The 17593-nt window shown below is 48.1% G+C and overlaps 4 protein-coding genes across 4 annotated transcripts, besides 1 other annotated feature; 1 reads left to right on the top strand and 3 right to left on the bottom strand.

The window, feature by feature from the left end:
* Positions 1-2161: 2161 nt before the first annotated feature.
* Positions 2162-2181: a microsatellite.
* Positions 2182-2408: 227 nt separating this feature from the next.
* On the top strand, positions 2409-4810 carry FPSE_07071 (uncharacterized protein; the record flags this gene model as incomplete). Its single annotated transcript, XM_009260189.1, has 2 exons — positions 2409-2514; positions 2565-4810. The coding sequence occupies 2 exons, from the start codon at positions 2409-2411 to the stop codon at positions 4808-4810; spliced, it is 2352 nt and encodes a 783-aa protein (XP_009258464.1).
* A 923-nt stretch (positions 4811-5733) lies between these two features.
* On the bottom strand, positions 5734-10353 carry FPSE_07072 (uncharacterized protein; the record flags this gene model as incomplete). Its single annotated transcript, XM_009260190.1, has 3 exons — positions 5734-7317; positions 7361-8896; positions 8941-10353. 3 exons carry the CDS (start codon positions 10351-10353, stop codon positions 5734-5736), a joined length of 4533 nt encoding a protein of 1510 aa, XP_009258465.1.
* Positions 10354-13217: 2864 nt separating this feature from the next.
* FPSE_07073 (uncharacterized protein) lies at positions 13218-14288 on the bottom strand (the record flags this gene model as incomplete). Its single annotated transcript, XM_009260191.1, has 1 exon — positions 13218-14288. One exon carries the CDS (start codon positions 14286-14288, stop codon positions 13218-13220), a length of 1071 nt encoding a protein of 356 aa, XP_009258466.1.
* A 1697-nt stretch (positions 14289-15985) lies between these two features.
* Positions 15986-16933, bottom strand: FPSE_07074 (uncharacterized protein; the record flags this gene model as incomplete). Its single annotated transcript, XM_009260192.1, has 1 exon — positions 15986-16933. The coding sequence occupies one exon, from the start codon at positions 16931-16933 to the stop codon at positions 15986-15988; it is 948 nt and encodes a 315-aa protein (XP_009258467.1).
* Between the last annotated feature and the right edge of the window lie 660 nt (positions 16934-17593).

Here is a 17593-nt window from a genome sequence, read left to right on the forward strand (position 1 = left end):
TATGCTTCTAGCGGCCAATTTTTCTGATACCCTGAGGACATGCAATCACTTTAGACGCTGCCAACACTATAGAGGGCTTCACTCTTTCCATCGCACATCTAATGCAACTTGGTGCCTGCTCATATGCGGAGTTACAATGCCAAACACAATGGGTTAGTAGAAACATTCCAACAACACCTCCCAATCTTTAGTAGTCTACTCCAACATGCTACAGGGTAACATCACCACCACAGACTGACCACTCGCTAATTAACTCTTCTAGCCTCGCCAATCGCGTCAAAGACGGCCCAGGAACAATCGACGGACAATCATCGCATCGCATTGACTGCTGATCCCATTCTCCTAAGATTTCTCCTAGCGGCTTGATCAACACTGCCATGTTAGTTGCTATTTCTTAGTTTCCGTCCGTCTCGAGACCAAATCGTTAGTCCGGCTTTTTGTTGATTAAATGACAAGCATCTTGTTGGACCGGAAACATATTTGTCTATGAATCACGGAAAAAGCGATACGGGAAGAAGCAATGTTCCGATGATATTACATGTCATTAAACTGTACACGCGGTGGACAATAGAATATGAAACAGTAGCATTTTTATCGGGTACAAGAAGAAATAAATGCGACAGATCTTATTAAATCGTTTCTTATTCTCATCCTTTCATGTTACATCAACGGCCAATCGATCAGTCTCGCCCGTGACCTTCGGGGATCCGGACGACACGCCAGTATCAAAATGAGGATCAGCTACTGTGCTTGGTATTACAAAGGTTACCACGAGTCATCAGCATAAACACAAACACAAGCACAAGCACCAACACAAGCACAAGCAGGACGCGATACCACATGGTAATTTGCACACCAAAATACCGTATCATCAGGCTCATCGGTAGCGGCCCGTTCCTGTGTCCATGTAACGCAAATGTCCGGCCTACTCCGCCAGCATTGTTGTTGTTGTTGTTTGCATTTTAATACAATCCGTTCTTCGTTTCGCTTACCTCTTATGGCACAGAATCTACATGATCCGTCCCCTGCAGACGGGCAAGGTCAGCCTTGTTAAAGTCATACCAAACCCACAGCGGAGATGCCCTTTCTTTGACTATTCCCCCTTGAAATCTCGGATTCCCGAACCAAGCAGCTGGAGTCGCCTATAGTCAATGCCGTATTATGGAGAGGGATGTTTCTGCTATTCTCCACGAAAAAATCGGAAACACAGCCTCGATAAGCCGGTTAAGGTGTAGCTGATGCAGTCATATCTCATTTACTTGCTTCTCATGCTTCCCATTTGTCGTGTAGCCTAAAACGACCCTTGTTTGGTCAAACTCTAGATTTAGAAAGTCGCCACGCCGTTTCAAAACTGTGACGATGGCGTCAGTCGGTTAAACGGTTGCAGCAAACATTGAGACAAGGCTGTTTTTTTGTCTTGTTTTTTTCTCCCTTTTTTTCGTCTCTGGTGGTACATGAGTTTGCGACTATTTCTTCATCAAAATGCCATGCCGTGCACTGCATTCCCGTCCCCGTGGCACTCAGACAGCACGCCCCCCTTAGCATGGACTGTTGTGGTCCCTGCATTGATCAGTTTGCGTGTTGTCACAGGGGGGGCCCAGTCGGTCAGTGACTGGATGGGGGCCATCGCTGCAAGTCAAACGCCCCCCTGATCCGAATCCTGGGGGTGACAATCGACCATCTTGTTGTTGTGATTGGAGCATCGTGAGACAAAGGAATATATGTCTTAGTAGAGGAATTTAGAGATGTGAGTGCTGAGAATGAATTGAATACCATTAAAAAAAAAAAGGAGTCTTTTTTTATTTACCTATTTATGTTGGTACCTGGCAGGTATCACAGCGCACAGATGGTAGATCCGTGTCCTGTAGTCTCCTTTTTAGTACACTTGCATCTTGCGCGGGCCTTTGTCTCCTCGGTTGGCGTCATTGCTAGCTCCCTCACCCCCTGTTCTTGTCCCCATCTACCCAAGTCTCTTGTCCGTTTCTAGTCAAGGATCTTGTTAAAAGGAAGCTTGCACGGAAGATTCTCTAACCAGGGACATTAGATGCTATGACACTCTCCAGTCTAGCAGTCCATTTATTGGGCCGTGACACTCTTTAGAAAAGTCTAAAGCCCCCAGGTTTGGCGTGCATTAGTCCCTCATCATCAAAGACTTGTCTCCCTCCTTCTCCTTCTCCTTCTGTTCTGTCTCTTGTCTCTGTTTCTACTAAAGCACGCCGCCGTACCTTCCTTTTTTCTTGGCCCCTCTCTTGCCTTTGCTTCGCCTTGCTTTGCTTTTCATCTCAGCTCGGAATGCTTACTCTCTTTTAATTACTCGACATTTCTTAGCTGCCTACATCCAATTCCCTCATAACAAGCCGACCACCTCTCTCCGATGCCGACCTGCCATATGGCAGGCCAAGGTCATCATGGGTTTCTTTAGCAATATTTTTGCCCGCAAATCCAGTGCGAAGAGGGCGTCTGTCAAGGGTCAAGAGTACCATTCGACTGTAGCTTCAATTCCTCCAATTCAAGGTACGTCCCCAAAACAAATCACCTAAACAAACAAGCTAACAAGGATCCAGGAACATATCCAGTCGCGGGAAATGGCCCCAACGTCTTGGACAAACTGCAACGAGCAGCCAGGAAACGTAGCCAAGCACAACTCTCAAGCATACCACGACATGTCGGTTTTGATGATGATGATGACTCCAGCGCTATTCCTCCCATGGTTCCCCGATTCCGAGGCATATCCCAATCACGACCAACCACAGCGCCTAACCAAGCCGACTTTCCAACATCACGGCCACTTTCTTGGACACGCAGTATTCGAAGCTCAAATTCAGCCTGGAGCGTCCCAGAAAGACCTGCACGAGGCCGCACCGAAAGATTACCTCCAGTGCCCTCCATTCCGACTCATCATCGGCGCGAGAGTTCCTTCGACTCGTTTCAGAACAAGCGCAATTCCTTTGTCGACGTTCTCGATGCGCAGGGCGAATTCAAGCCTTCAAACTTTCGCTCGCGAGTTACAGCCACTGGTTCGCGAGAGTACGGGGAAGACGTTGCCGAGAGAAATTTGGGCGACAACGGTCTGAACCTTAAAAGCGCCGCTACAAAAGCACTCTACCGACTCTCTGGCAGTGGGCGCTTGGTGATGCCCGCTGACGAGCACGACTACGAAGAAGAAGATGACGATTGTGCGCCTTACCCTGGTGTTCCACATGGCGACTCGGGGACCAAACGAGACAATTGGTCCAAGTCTGGTAGTTCAGCTTGGAGGAGATCATATTCTGGCCCAGTTGTTAACGATCTACCGAGACCTAGCAAATCACATCTTCGCGAAAAACGGTCCGAGTCTCCCCTGGCAACCCTCAAACCAGCGCCATTGTCAAAACAGGACCGGAGACGATCATTCAATGCATTCGCTTCTCCACAGGTAGAAGAGGAGCGTCCAAAACCAAGACCCCTCAGTCTACACCAGTCGATCTCAAGCTTTTCTTATGAAAGACCCTCATCACCTCCAACTCTACTACCGCCCGTCTCACCACCAGCATCGCCGCCTCCGGTACAGCGATCCAGGCCAAAAACGAGCGAAGGTCGGAGTAGGCGAAGGAGCTTTGGTCGCGTCGAGATCGATACCGTTGAAGAAGACAATGAGGATTTTGCGCCGTTTCCAAGCGTACCGTCGCGGTTCAGACTATCTGAGCAAAAGTCCACCTCGTATCTTGAACCAAGCTATAGTTACGATCGTCACGATTCGCTTAACGCACGCCCTGAATCATACCATGGGGGATTGGCCCTCTCGTTCCCCCGCAACGACATGTCTCAACCTTCACGCCCGTCCAGTTCCTCATCCGTGGACAAATCATACAACCGCACTCGTACCATGACTAGCGCTAGGAGCCAGCGTCTTGACGACATTAACGAGCATATCCCTGTGCGAACATCATCTTTATGGAGGGTGCAACCCTGCGTTACACCATCAACAATGTCCTCTGGATTTAGCAATGCATTTCCTAAATCCGTGGGCCAGCACACCCCAAGTACATCTATTGATGCATCTCTTCCTCCTTCCATCAAAATCTCACCTGAACATGAACAGAAGAAAATATTGGACGACATCAGTTACTATAATCCAGGCGATGATGACTTTTCTGCTGATACACTGGTCCCTTCACGGAGGGAAGTCGAGCGGCATCTCGGCCACCCCATGAATGAAGGCCTAGACCTAGATCTCTACCTCTCTGACGCAAGCGAGGACTCAATGGACTCTTTCGTGGCATGGAAGGAGAAACGCCGCAACGAAGAGGGTCTATTAATGAAGGACCACTACGGCACTACCGGCGCTGGTCTTCCTGGTCTTTTTGAACCTGTTCCTATTTTCAAGGCTGAAATTGAGCCTCCTTCTGTTCCACAAACCCCAGCTGCGCCTGTTGTTTCGAAGCGCCCCAAAACACCAAAGAGCCCTCGACGACCTAGCACACGAAGTAGCAAGTCTACACCACAGCGATCACAACAAAAGTCACGACAGAGCCACAGTCGCGCCAACACACCTCGCCGCACCAACCAAACATCCACGCTTGACAATCAAGATTCGGATTCTTGGGAAGATGACGTTCCTCCTGCTCCTGCAATTCCTGGTTTCGTCTCGCTCGCCGATCTCGGTATCAACATTCGTGATCTAGGCTGGGACCAGTTTGGCTTGACAGACGCCGACGATGCCAAGGTGGATATGCAGACAGCCCTGAAGATTCGCAGGGCGATGAAGAATAAAAGACAACAACAGAAGGAAGAAGAAGAGGCATGTGCGGCCGACGTTGAGGACCACTAAATGAGATATGAACCAGCGAATGGAGTTATTGGATGGAATACGACGACACTTGACGGAATTCCTTTTGTATACTGAATTTTGGCGTTCAGGATAGCACGTCTTTGCACGGCAGCATTTTGGACACGGGTGGATTTGATAGCACTCTCGATACCAATTCAAACTTTTTTCTATCAGTCATTGTCTAAAGGTCGTTGCAGTTCTATTGTCGCAGCGACCTCCTAATCTAAGGCCTGCGAGATCGGCACACTAAAGACCCTGACCCGTCCCGCAGCAACGAATGCTCTCTAATCCCGCACCATGGGAACAATTGCCAACTACTAAACAGTAGAAGTTGAAAAAAGAGCGCTGGCAGATGATGTAGCGTGAGGTGATAATCAGAGGCTGAAAAAAATCACGTCTGACAATATAGCTAACAGAATGAGGCTTATTCACACCAAGTTATTAGCAGCCTCTATAGCTCAGTGGTAGAGCGTCGCACTCGTAATGCGAAGGTCCATCGTTCAATCCGGTGTCGAGGCACGATAAACACTGTCTTTTTTTGTCTCACATCACACTTTTTCTGCCATAATCCCACTTTACTTTTTTGTCTATCAACTTGTTGTACTTTTATGATATGATACTGCGTGCCACCGGTTCTGATTGTGGTTGTCTTGAGACCGCCTTTTACTTAAACAAGACTGTTCAGGTGGCTGCCACTAAACCTTTGTGGTTGATGAGAACACAGACCGGATGTTCATGTTACAGATCAGTTATTAACACCGCTTTTCTTTTCTCTTCTTTCTATGAACATTGCATATACTTGTAGATACAAGTTTATTGAATAATAGATAGAACCATCATTGCCTCGATAATTCGCCATATGGTCCCGCTGGGTACTCAATCGCTATCGTGACAAGACATGTGCACTAAATACCCTACAGTACTTAGACAGCTGTTCCATGGTCCATCTCCGCCACGGCTGCTGCTGTAGAGTCGCAGTCGCAGCCCAACAGCTTCTTCATCGCGACCACATCTCCACCATACGGCTCCAACAACTCGAGTGCCCCCTTTGCAGCAGCAATCTTACCGTACCTTCCACTCTTTGACACGTGGCATGTGATGACCTTTTTGTGCACCTCAAAGCCTGTGAATATGTCGTATTCTTTCATAACTTCCATGCCACGCTCAGCATCAGGAATGCAGACTGTTGAAGCCATACAGAAATCCATGCACCCGATCTCCTGTTGCATCTTCTTGGTGAGGAATGTGTAAGGATGCTTGTTTGCAAAGGTATCGTATAGAGACATGTCTTCAAAGTACGGGAAGATGAACTTGGTAAAGAAATCCTCAACAACAGAGTAGTCGAATTCAGAATCCACAAACATGGCCCCAATAAGTGCCTCGATTGAATCTGCGTACGCTTTTGGAGGCGTTGTCGCGTTGAGCCAAAAGTCCATGCGCATTGGAGTCCCGTCTTCTTTTGCCTCTTGGCGCGCAGTCTCTTCAGCCAACTCAAGTTCGGCCACATAGTCACGAATTTTGCTGATGAACTGCGACGTGTTGAACAGAAGATGGTGATGCAGATTGAGCTTAACACACAGACAACCGAGAAATTGGTTCGAGGCCATTGCCATCTTGTGCTCCGTCAACCACTGAGGGTCTGCGAGGGGAAAGTTGCGATAGAGATATTCGACGATAGTCATGTCGATGAGGGCATCGCCTAGAAACTCGAGGCGTTGATAGTTTGGAACGTTCCCTGAATACGTGTAGGAAGGATGCGTGAATGCGCTCTGGAGCAGCGGAGCAGACTTGAAGTGGTACCCGATAGCGTCGGCCACTTTCTGCACAAGTCTACGCTGGTTGGCGTTTGGACTGGCTTTCTGCCAATCTGGAACCTTGAAAGATGCGTAGTACTCATCATAAGCCATCATGGTATGATACTTTGCTTTGCACATCTGTGACACAGCTTTGACGGCCATGTTCAAATTGTCATCCTTGCTTGAGAGGTACGCAGCACCAATGAGAGCTTCACAGACATCCGCAATACTTTTGTCGGCTAAGCACTGTCGCGTTGTTGTCTTGAAAGCTTTGCCTTTTCTGAGTGTAAGATTAGGGTACCAAGTTCGTCTGTCGAATGCCAAGGATCGTATGTACTCTGGGAGCTTGCAATCTACAGCCGTGTTGAACAGATTGTTGTTGCAGATGAGCAGCATGCGCTCTACATGGTACAAACATTCGTTGCTCTTGGGTTTGAGTACAAAAATGGAGATTGTGGTGGCCATTTTGAGAAACGAGTCTCCAAGAAATTCCAACCGCTCATAGTTGGAACCCATGCCAGCTTGGAAATTGATTTGTTGCTTGCCATGATCCTCAGTGTTGTCGCTGTCTTTGGTCATTGCCTCGAGTGCCAGCGCTGGCGGAATAGAGAGGTCGAATAGTTCGCATGCATCAAGAGCGATCAGAGCAGAATCGATTCTGTGGATGATTGCCGGGAACTTGAGTGCCATGGAAACGACGTCAATCGGCAGCTGGACGTGTTAGATACGTTTTGTAGAAGAGTCTTTCACTTACAGGTGACACGTTGAGGGGTTCTAAAATGACGAAGCAATCATTGTTGATTTCCTCGTTCACTTGAAACTCGTCCAACAGATTGCGTCGCAATGAGAGAAGCTCAGCTTTGACAACCGGTTGATCGTCTCGCCACTGGGCCGTTAGTCGAGACTTGGAAAACAGACTGTTGCTGTACTGCTTAATATTTTGTTCCGCGGACCTATAAGCACGACTTCTCGACTCAGGCACTCCCTCCGGTGTAGGATCAGAAGGCTTCTTGGATTTGTCAATGCCTTTGATTATAAGCTTGCGCCCTCCATCATATGGATCCACAACAAGCTTGTCGAAAAAGAAATCGTCGGGCGCATTCTCCCATTCGAGACTGTCATGGTCTCTGACAAGGTTGACAGTATCCCAGTCGATTCGCGATATTTCGTTTAGATTGGTGTCTTTTGCCAAGGGGGCAAGAAGATAAGGAAACTGGTCGCAAGTGGCCTCAAACTCTTTACTGAAAACGTCGGCAAAGATCTTGAGTGTGAAAGCAGTCAAACCATCAGCTTCCTCGGTCGTGATGGGTAAAGGTTCTTGAGAACATGTCACTTCAACGATGGCTGAGCGTCCATTGCCGAAGAATAAGGGGATTGAAGGTAGTCCTGGAAGTGGACTTCTCGAAAGAAGAATCAACGGCCTGTTTTTCTCTCCATCATCCCTGTCAAGAGTAATTCTTGTTGGGAAGAAGTGTGTCCATTCTCCACGGATACTCCAAACGTTGGGCCGTAGGCGCATGTCATGCTCACCCTTCTTGTTAGGGCTGATTCCCACACGAGCATTGCGCATTTTGTGGAAATGTTTCTTGAAAGTAGGCTGAAGATGATCATCAATGTGTTTGCCATTGATGAGCTTCTTGCAAACCTCAAAAGCTGCTGAGCATTTTGCGAGAAGCTTGCTTCGTTGTGGATAGCCTGCTTGGGAGACGATGGGGGAACTGGACGGTAGATTGACGGCGGCTGTGAAATATGTTCCCACCTTGTAGACGTGATATTCAGCCTTGCTATGGCTGTTCTCTGCTGTACCCAAGGATGCAACGAATCGAGCTAGTATCTCGAGGCTTGAAGGGAATGTAAGTTGTGCGCCCGTTGATTCTATTTTGTACACGTTAAAACGTATTTCTTTGATTTGTTTTTCCGTCTCCTCATCAAATACATCGTCTTGAAGTTTTCGATCGGCAGGTATTCTTAGACAGAACTCTCGAAGGGCTGTGGCATCTCTCGCTGCTTGTTTCAGACTGCGAATCTGTCTCATGTTGCCATCTTCCAGCATGGTGATATACCGTGAAGACTCGTGTCTCGCACGCCCTTTGGATTGAACATACTGAATAACAGAAGTATAGAGATCAAATCGGATAACAAGATCACAACTCGGAATGTCAATTCCCTCCTCTGCCACTGATGTAGCAAAGAGACAGTTTATCATGCCGTCCCTAAAGTTCTTGAGCGTTGAACATTGCTTTCGCAGGGACATATTGCCAAGGGCGCTGCTGCTAGATTGTTGACCAATCTATTGTGGTTAGTTACTGCTGTTGAAAACGGGACTCAATTTACCATATACGAAGCATTCATCCCGGGAATTGCCATTGAAACTTGGCTGTAAAGGTCTGAAAGGAGGCAAGCTGTGTGTCTCTGATCAACAAAAACGATGCAGCGCTTTGTGTTATCGATTGTGAAGGCATGAACCAGGATTTCATGCAGACATTTCACTTTGGCAGACAATTCCTGCGATTGAGGACTGATCGTCCCAAACTCGTGGGCTGCGACGACCTTTTGAACCTCCCTGACAGCCTCTTCTGCTTGGTCTCCTCTTGCCAACAACTTCTCTCCACCCCCGAAAAAAGCCATGCGAGTCCTGTCGGCAAGTCGCTTGATCTCTGTATCGTCGATCAAGACTTGCCAGTATCGGTCCGCACACCAGGGTCCTAGGATTGTAGAGGCCTCTTTTGTGAAGTCGAGAGACGCCTTGAATTCCTTGTTTCGCGATACTAGCTTAGAGATCGAGTCCCAAAGCTGCGTCTTGGTCTCGTCTGGTATTCCAAGTGTGCTGTATTTGACTGTCTCTTCAACATGAACTTGGAAATCAGTCGCCTGTCGCATCATCTTGTCGGAGAGTGTTGCGATCTCGCTGTCAAGGGTTTTCTCAAGTTCAAGTGCCAGTTCTGCAACATCTCCAGCCTTGGAATCCACAGGGGAAGCGGTCATTCCTAGAATGCGGGGTCTCTTGTTCTTGTCGGTAGAATAATAATATCGTCGGATAATTTGCGCGTAATCATGCTTCTTCTTTGCATGATGGGCTTCGTCGAAGATGAGGAGGTTGATCTGGTCCATCGTAATGAAGCCGTTGTTCAGGCAGTCAAGCAAAATGTGAGCAGTGCAGACCACAACCTTGTTTGAGGCAAACTGATCATCCCAGTACTTCTTGTCCTTGGTCACGCCGCGGTTATCGCCCGTGAACATGACAGTTTTGTGGCCGAAAATCTGGTCCTTAAGGAATCGGTATTGCTGCTCGCAGAGGGCTACTTTTTCCACCAAGAAAAAGGCCACCTTCCTCGGATTTCCAAGAGCGCGAGATTCCACTTCGATTCGAATGTAGTGTTTTAGCAATAAGATGGAGATGAGTGTTTTACCAGAACCTGTGCCTATTAGAATGTCCAGAGTAGAGGCATAAAGGGACAAGAAAATACCTGTAGGTAAAACCACAATGAGATTCTTCTCCTTGGCGGCTTCGAAGAGTTCTATCTGATATTCTCGCGGTGTAATGTCGGTGGAAGCTTCAGCGAAAGAGTCACGCCTTTTTTTCTCAGAATCTTTGGCATAGGCTTCTCTGTTGAGTTCTATCATATGTTGTTTCAAAATCTGCTCTTCCAGGCGCTTCTTCTCTGTATTCTTTCGATGCTTCGAAGGCCTCACGGTCAGGTGATACTGAACGCGATCATCTTCGCTGTCGGTGGAGTCGGTGTCCATATTGAGGCCGTCTTTTTTTCTGCAGTACGAATATTGGTAGAATTGGAAGAACGAGTGAATGGTGGAAAGAATGCTGTAATGATGGAAATTAAAGAAGATGAAATTGGGGTGAAGATTAGGGACAAGATTGCGAGCGGATAGATGCATTAGTGTTACAGCTGGCAGCGGAAGGTACGCACTGCACAGGCAGCTGCCGTTTTCAAGTGACAAATTAGGCCAAGCATGTCACATAAATAAGTAAATAGAAGTTTGGCACAAACAGTGCATCTTAGGCAGAGATGTTGGAGCTTACGGCGTGATGGGTTAGATAGTCTTCGCAACAAAGGCGTAGCACAGACCAGACTCGCCATGTTAGAGAGAGGAAGTAGTATTAGATTTAATTTATTAGCTGAATTGCCTTTATTCAAGCCTTATGAAGAGATTTGAGTAGTAGTTATTGCCCGTACTACCTGCTACCTTGGGTAGTGGTACTGAGGCAAGTACATTCCTGTGCTCTTTCCACAAGCTCATTTTGCTACCTACCCATCTAGGAGTCAAAATGAAGCAAACCTCACCACCAAAAAACCGTCGCCAACAAACACAATGTGATCCAATCCCACGAAATCCTCGCATGTGCAACCTCAATCAGTACCCTTTGCGTCACCATGTTCTCCTCTCGCCAGTATTTGCAGCGCATCATCCGCCTCAAATGCCGTCCCTGCGAACTCTGCTCTCTCCGCCCTCCAAGCAAACTCTGCTCTATCAGCATGCTGTTTGCCGTCTTTTTTTATCTTCGAAAATCCCAAAACAAGCTTGTTTGGATCGATGATATTGCTGGGGGCATCAAGTGTTGCGGTGTCAGCAATCCCTTTGGCGCTGTGAACAGCTGTTTGGGCGAAGCGCGCACTTGTCGACATCGAAGCGTACGTTGCATATTGGGCGGAAATCGCATATTTTGCTTTCGAGACACGAGCGCGCGAAGGGGTAGGGGTATCTACCCTGGGTGAGGTGACACCGGGTTCTGGATTGTTGGGCTCATTCGAGGTAGACGTCTGAGATGGCCTGACGATGAGTTTGATACGGCCAGACGAGGGAGGTCCGCTATCGAGTGGACTATCCCCCTTTTGTTTCTTTGTTGGTGTTTTCTGGACGTCGAAAGAGTTCAGGGTGCTGCTCTCTCCAGCTTCAGTATCTCCAACGTTCTTCGGGGTTGCAGTGTTATTCTTCTTGAGAGTTGCCTTCTTGGGTTGGCCAACTGGTCGGCCAGACTTCCTGACGGCAGTGGTCTTCTTCTTCGGCGGCTTTCTCGCTGATTTCTTTTTCGGACAGTAATCTTCATCATTTTCGGGTTCTGGGAGGGCTACGCCACCAAGCTCCATCGCAGCTCCGTCATCACTATCATCATCGGTGGAGGCCCCTTTTTCTTCCTTGTTGCTCTTCGTAAGAAAGCCTTGATACTTCTCAAGCATCTGACTGAGTTGCTTTGAAGGTGTTGGCGCTGCGTCTGGCTCCTGCAATTGGCGTGGAATTGATCCAGTCGAAGGGCCGAAAGTGTTGTGCTCGACATTAGGGGCGTTGGCAAAGTTATTCGCTTGCCCCTCGTTATAATATCCAGACTCGTTTCGACTGTTCTGCGTAGCTGAGCTACTGCCTGTTTGTTGACCAAGGTTGAAAGACCCTCTCTGAGCGATCTGAGGGGAGCTTCTTACTCTCGCGCTCGGAGTACCATGCCTTGCCAATTGCCGATCAGTCGCGCCCATACTTTGACTCTCGCTAGCCCCCAAAACCTCGCCAACGGGGTCTTCGTCGCTGTGGCCTACAATCCCTGTAATATGTCTAGCATAAAAGGGAAAGCCCCTGGGACGAAATGCAGACTGTGCTGGAAAAGGCGCTCTTTCTTCTTCTTCAAGGGTTGATACAAGCCTGGATGCATAAACGCCATGCACAATACTGTAGCTCTCGGGTGCTATTCTTTGCAAAGCAAATCTTAGCATTTGTTGTTGATCCGGCGTTGCCTGCGGGCCAAGCGGTCCTGGTATAAGGGGCAATAAAGGAGCTTCTGGAAGGGGAAGATCTTCCAAGCCCATCTCTTCATCGTGTGCTTCCAGTTCGACAAGTCTTCTGCCCATTTCCAATGCTTGTCTGTTATCGATCGGTTCGACCTCGTTCTGGGACGTATCCGAATCATGTCCTTCATCGTCGAATGTAACCCCGGAAAGGGTTATGGTTGAAAGAGGGTCTCTCATCCCCACGTTTTGTTCTGAAACCTTTTTTGGCAGAGATCTCGTCATGACTTTGGCAACTTCACTAGGGTTCAGCCAACCTATTCCAACCGAAGCCAGGATCTGTTGCTTGTCAATAGTCTCTTGGATGAAATCCCACTCAATGTCCAAGCGCAAGAAGCCTGGCTGTTTTTCTTGCATAAATGCTTTAAATTCTTCAGTCACAGCAGTGTTGTTTAGGTTAATTAAGAAAAACATCCCCTTTTCTTCATCCTGTCGAGTTATCTGTTCAGTGTAAAGAAGAGGGCGATACTGTTGCAGAAGCTCGGCAACAGTCTGTCTCTTCTCCAGCGCATGCTCCAGAAGGGCAGCATGTGGAATGCGCTCGACATTCTCCTTCCAAATCTCCCACATAAAATACTGCCGGGTGTATTGTTCTGCGAACTCTCGAGCCTGGCGATGTCGCAGGTGCAAGATCAAAGAAACAATCTTTGCGAAACGATTAGTTCTGTTAAGTATCCATAGAATGACCCATTTGACACCCCATGAGAGGTCGTCCTACGCCTCTACATGGTTGTCTACTCTCCCTTCTCCCCGAGTCAGGCTTTTGCTGCCTGTGCCTGTGCCTGTGTCTGTGTCTGTGTCTGTATCGTCGATGGGATCCTATTCCCATTCGACATCCGGTCGAAACAGCTTGTTGAATTCAGCCTTTTCTGCATCATTGAGGGGAGTCATGTTCAGAAACCTGATGCGTTTTCTGATTTCTGTGATTTCTGACTCCTTGAAGAACGGGTCCCTTTTCTCTTCACGCTTCATCATCAAATGATGCAGAATATACAGGGCCTTGTTGTTGAAAGGTGTTTCGATTCCTTCACGCACCCAGAATTCACGGACTTGGCGAGCCACAGTTGGATCGATACCGTCAAAAATGTCCTCGCGACCGTGGTTCAGAGTCAAAAGATTTGCTTTGCGTGAAAGGTAATTCGGGGTACCGTCAACTCGGACTTCGTCAGGGGCATCCTCCTTCCTATCAGAACGTTGCTGATCGAGCCGCTGATAGGCTGGGTGGCTGGGGGGCAAATTATAAGTTTGGTGAGCGTTGCTCTTGACTGGGCGGTTGCCAGCATGCCGGTTCGCGGGTTTCTTAGCGGTGCCAACAGCTTTGCGTGGTCGCCCTACAGGTCTCTTGCCAGGAGGAGGGTTCTGTCGCACTGTGATGCTGTCGATGGATGACTGCGTCTCAGGATGAGGAGGGGGCCTAGGGATCGTACAGTTTAGCCCCGGGATAAAGTGTTCGTGTAGTTCCTCGATTGTCTTCATGCCTCCCGGGGCTTCACTGAACCCTTGTCGTATTATTTCCCGTTCATTGGGGTTGTAAAGAGGGAACCACCCAAATGTCTGGTTCGGGCGGTCTGGTTTCTTTCCTTCTCTGATGGCACGCTTGCGCTCAGCTTCGTACTTTTTCTCGCTCTCGGTGAGTTCCTCTTCAGATTCGGACTCGGCTTCCATGTCATCGTCATTCTTGGGGAGTTCCTGTTCGAGTTCGCGATCCATGTCGACATCCTCCGAGATAGATAAATTTCCAAGAAGCTGGCGTTCGAACTCCATGTCGACATCCTCTGAGAAGGTTAAGTCTCCAGTAGGCGGGAGCTCTTCTGGTCCGAACCAGAATGTACCGTCTCGAGAGGTATCATTCTCCACGATGTCTAAGTTAAAGCGATCGTGGATAACCATCGTGAGATACTAGTTGGTCTGAGTGGTTGGTTAGCTTGTGTGCGTTGTGGAGTTTAATGCGGTGGACTGGAGCCCGACAGGTGGACAGAGTGATTTCAAAAAGTAAAGCCCGTGCTATATAGCTGGGCGGACGTTGCGACAGTAGATGGCAGAAAGAGTGTTAAGGTTGAAGTGAGTCTGAGTGGGACCTGAAGTTGTAACTCAGATCGTGATTGTGGGCATTGAACACTCGCGAGAGGTATCACGGTCCAAAACGCGAGATCTCCGACAGAAAAAGAAATAGGATCGTCTTTCTTTCAGGATTTATCGCGTGTGTGATTGATCTCGTGTCGAGAACAAGTGGTGATAAAGAAAAGGGGTTGTGATGATAGTGTTTGGGGGAAGTGAACACTCACGATGGATATCGCGACAAGGAGCGCGAGACTTTTGGAAACACTTACGTTTAAATCACCTTCTTTCCAAGATGTATATATCGCGCTTGCGATTAATCTCTTATCACAATAGAGTAGTGATGAAGAAAAGGGGTTGAGGTTTGTGGTGAGCACAAGGATAGCTTGGTGTTGACAACAATAGAAGTTGATGACAACAATAGCAATAGAAGACGGATATCGCGTTCTTGCGGGACGGCCGAATACGGTACTCGAAAAGAAAGAATCAAAGGTACAGAAAGAGAGTGCTTAAGTACCAGCGATTCAAGAAACCTAATCACTCCATGAAAGTGTGCGCGCAACTACACTTCTGTCGCAACAGGCAGAAAATAATTGATGCGCGGTTGATGCGGAGCAACCATGAAACTTAACATAACAAGCTTCGAGTGAAGGGTGCTCATTTTTGTTGTTTGGGAGGTGAAATGCTATATTTCTGGTCGGCACTGCCAGGCAGCTGGCGGGTAGAAGTATATTGAGTTGACATTTATTGACGACCTCGGCCTTGCGCTTGAATGAACCAACCATTGACTACTAAAAATATAGTAAGGAAACTCTATTGCATTTATTTTACCACCGCAGTTACTGATTATTGGTCCATAATTGTTAATATTCTACGATAGCATTGGTCTCTCAACTCAACTCAACGGTCGGTCACATTATGACTAACACCTGGATTAAAGCAACTCTCCTTCATTTTTACTGCCACTTCAAATACACATCAAGTTGATTGGGTAATTGAGTGGTTGGTACACGGTCAAGCAAAATATGCCTTCGGCGCCCTGCATCAAGAGTCATAGAAAGCAGGGCATATGCGCAACCTGATTAAGTCCATATCCCACAGCAACTTTGATGCTTCACCTCAACACAACATTCACATCATGACTCACATGTGAATAAAAGACACTCTCCTTCATTTATGCCGCCACTTCAAACACGGACCAAGTTGATAGCTAATAACAGTACTGATTAAGTTATAGATACTAATATCCCACGGCTACTGATCCCTCCTATTGTAGAAAAACCGCACACAATGTGCGAAACACGCTTTACTACGCCCCTACTATGGCAGTCAAACGCACACAAAGAGCAAAATGTTTTGCTTAAAAATCATAAAGTTGCTGACACCCCAACACCAGCATTAATCACACCGGGTATCTTTCCGTTCCCCAACGCCATCCATGTACTCATACCAGAGCACTAAATGCATCCATTCTATGCATGTATTTGCTCTACTCGTGCCAGAGTATAAAAAGCATTCACATCCATCCTTCACATATCGAAAAAGGGAGCAAAGGCCCGACGCCCCTCAAATCGGTCCCGGTCCGTAGTGATGTCCTTCATGTCAGATTCCGGGTCCTCGTAGTGGTCGTCGATCTGTCGCTTGGCGTGCAGTGCGTTCTGGGGCATCTCGGCTTGTCGGGTCACCTGGGCACGTGCACGGATGAGATCCTCCCAGCTCTGGAGCTTGCGCTTGGCATCCTCATCAAAGACGCAGCAGAAACGTGAAATGTTGATGAACTGCAACACAGTAATCATGTCCATTCCGAAAACCGCCATTATGTACGCCGCCGCGAGAGCTGCTGAGCGGTCGTTGCCGGTTTCGCAGGTCATGAGGACCTTTCCACGGGTAAAATTGTTAGGGTTGACCTTCATGGAACCGTCTTGGGTGATCTCTTCGGCCTGGCGGTGGTAGACGGAGAGAAGATGGTCGTTGACGGTGCGAACGACTTGTGAAAAGGTTTGGATGAGATTCTCATAGCCTTCTAGGTCGATGTACTGCAGAGTAATACCGAGAGTCTCAGCAGCTTTCTCAATAGTGTTGAGCCTGGTGCCCGCCATGCGAGCGTCCCTGGCGACCAAAATCATGGTGATGCCCTCGCGGCGAAGATAGTCGTGGTCCTTGGCGGCGATGTTGGGGCCGAGATACAAAAAGTCGACCAGCTGCTGTGCCTCGCGGCGCTTTTCGTAAGACCAGTCCATGGTGCAGTCGGTCGCGATGTGCCTCACGTTGCCGGTGATGATCATGACATCCTGGAGGGTCAACTGACTCGGGTCGACATTCTCAAAGGACGGCAAGAGGTTTGGGGTATTCACGTTGCCGCAGGTTCCGGTGGTAGGGATGTAAATAAAAGGCGGACTGGGTGCTCGACGAGAGTAAGGCGCCGATTGCATGGTGTTGCCGGCCAAGGAGGGGTGGTCACCATAAACATCCTCCATCGTGGGCGAAAGTTGAGGGTTGTTTTTTTGATGGTGAGTGTAGTTTTTGGAGTCGTAGTCGTGAAGAATACAGAGTTGTGTTTGTGTGACAGGCGAGCACAAGACGTATGCAGCGTCGCGTTTGTCGGGTGGTACAACGTATATGAAATTGATTGAGTTCCTCTGAATGGATAATAAATCAAGGTCCAAGATTCTATGTCAGCGTGAAATGCGACGGGACGGGACCTAGTCTAGTGAGAAGTGGAGTGGAGCTGATTTAAGGCAGTTGGACCTCCCCCACTCCAGGGCCCTTGAGCCTTGAGGTTACCTTGGTAGGTTTCTCAGCTCCCCACTTTGCAGGCTGCAGCTACAGGGCCAACAGGGGTTAAATTAGTGAATGACGTTGATCTTGGTCCAAGGGTCCAGTCTCTTTTCTCTCTCTCCTTATTAGCGACGGACGCGGGAGATACAAATCCAAGACTGGTCGTAATAGCATGCTCGGGCCTTTGATATTAGCTTTTACGATGACTCAAGGTATTCAAATCCTATTACTGATACCTGCTATATTGATTTTGTGAACAACCTAAATATATTACCAACTTAATCTCATCATGTCTCAAGGACCAACACACATCATGAAACAAAGAGCACGTGCAATAATTGCCATAATTGTAATATCGT

Source organism: Fusarium pseudograminearum, chromosome 4, assembly GCF_000303195.2.
Source record: "Fusarium pseudograminearum CS3096 chromosome 4, whole genome shotgun sequence".
NCBI classification, from domain to species: domain Eukaryota; kingdom Fungi; phylum Ascomycota; class Sordariomycetes; order Hypocreales; family Nectriaceae; genus Fusarium; species Fusarium pseudograminearum.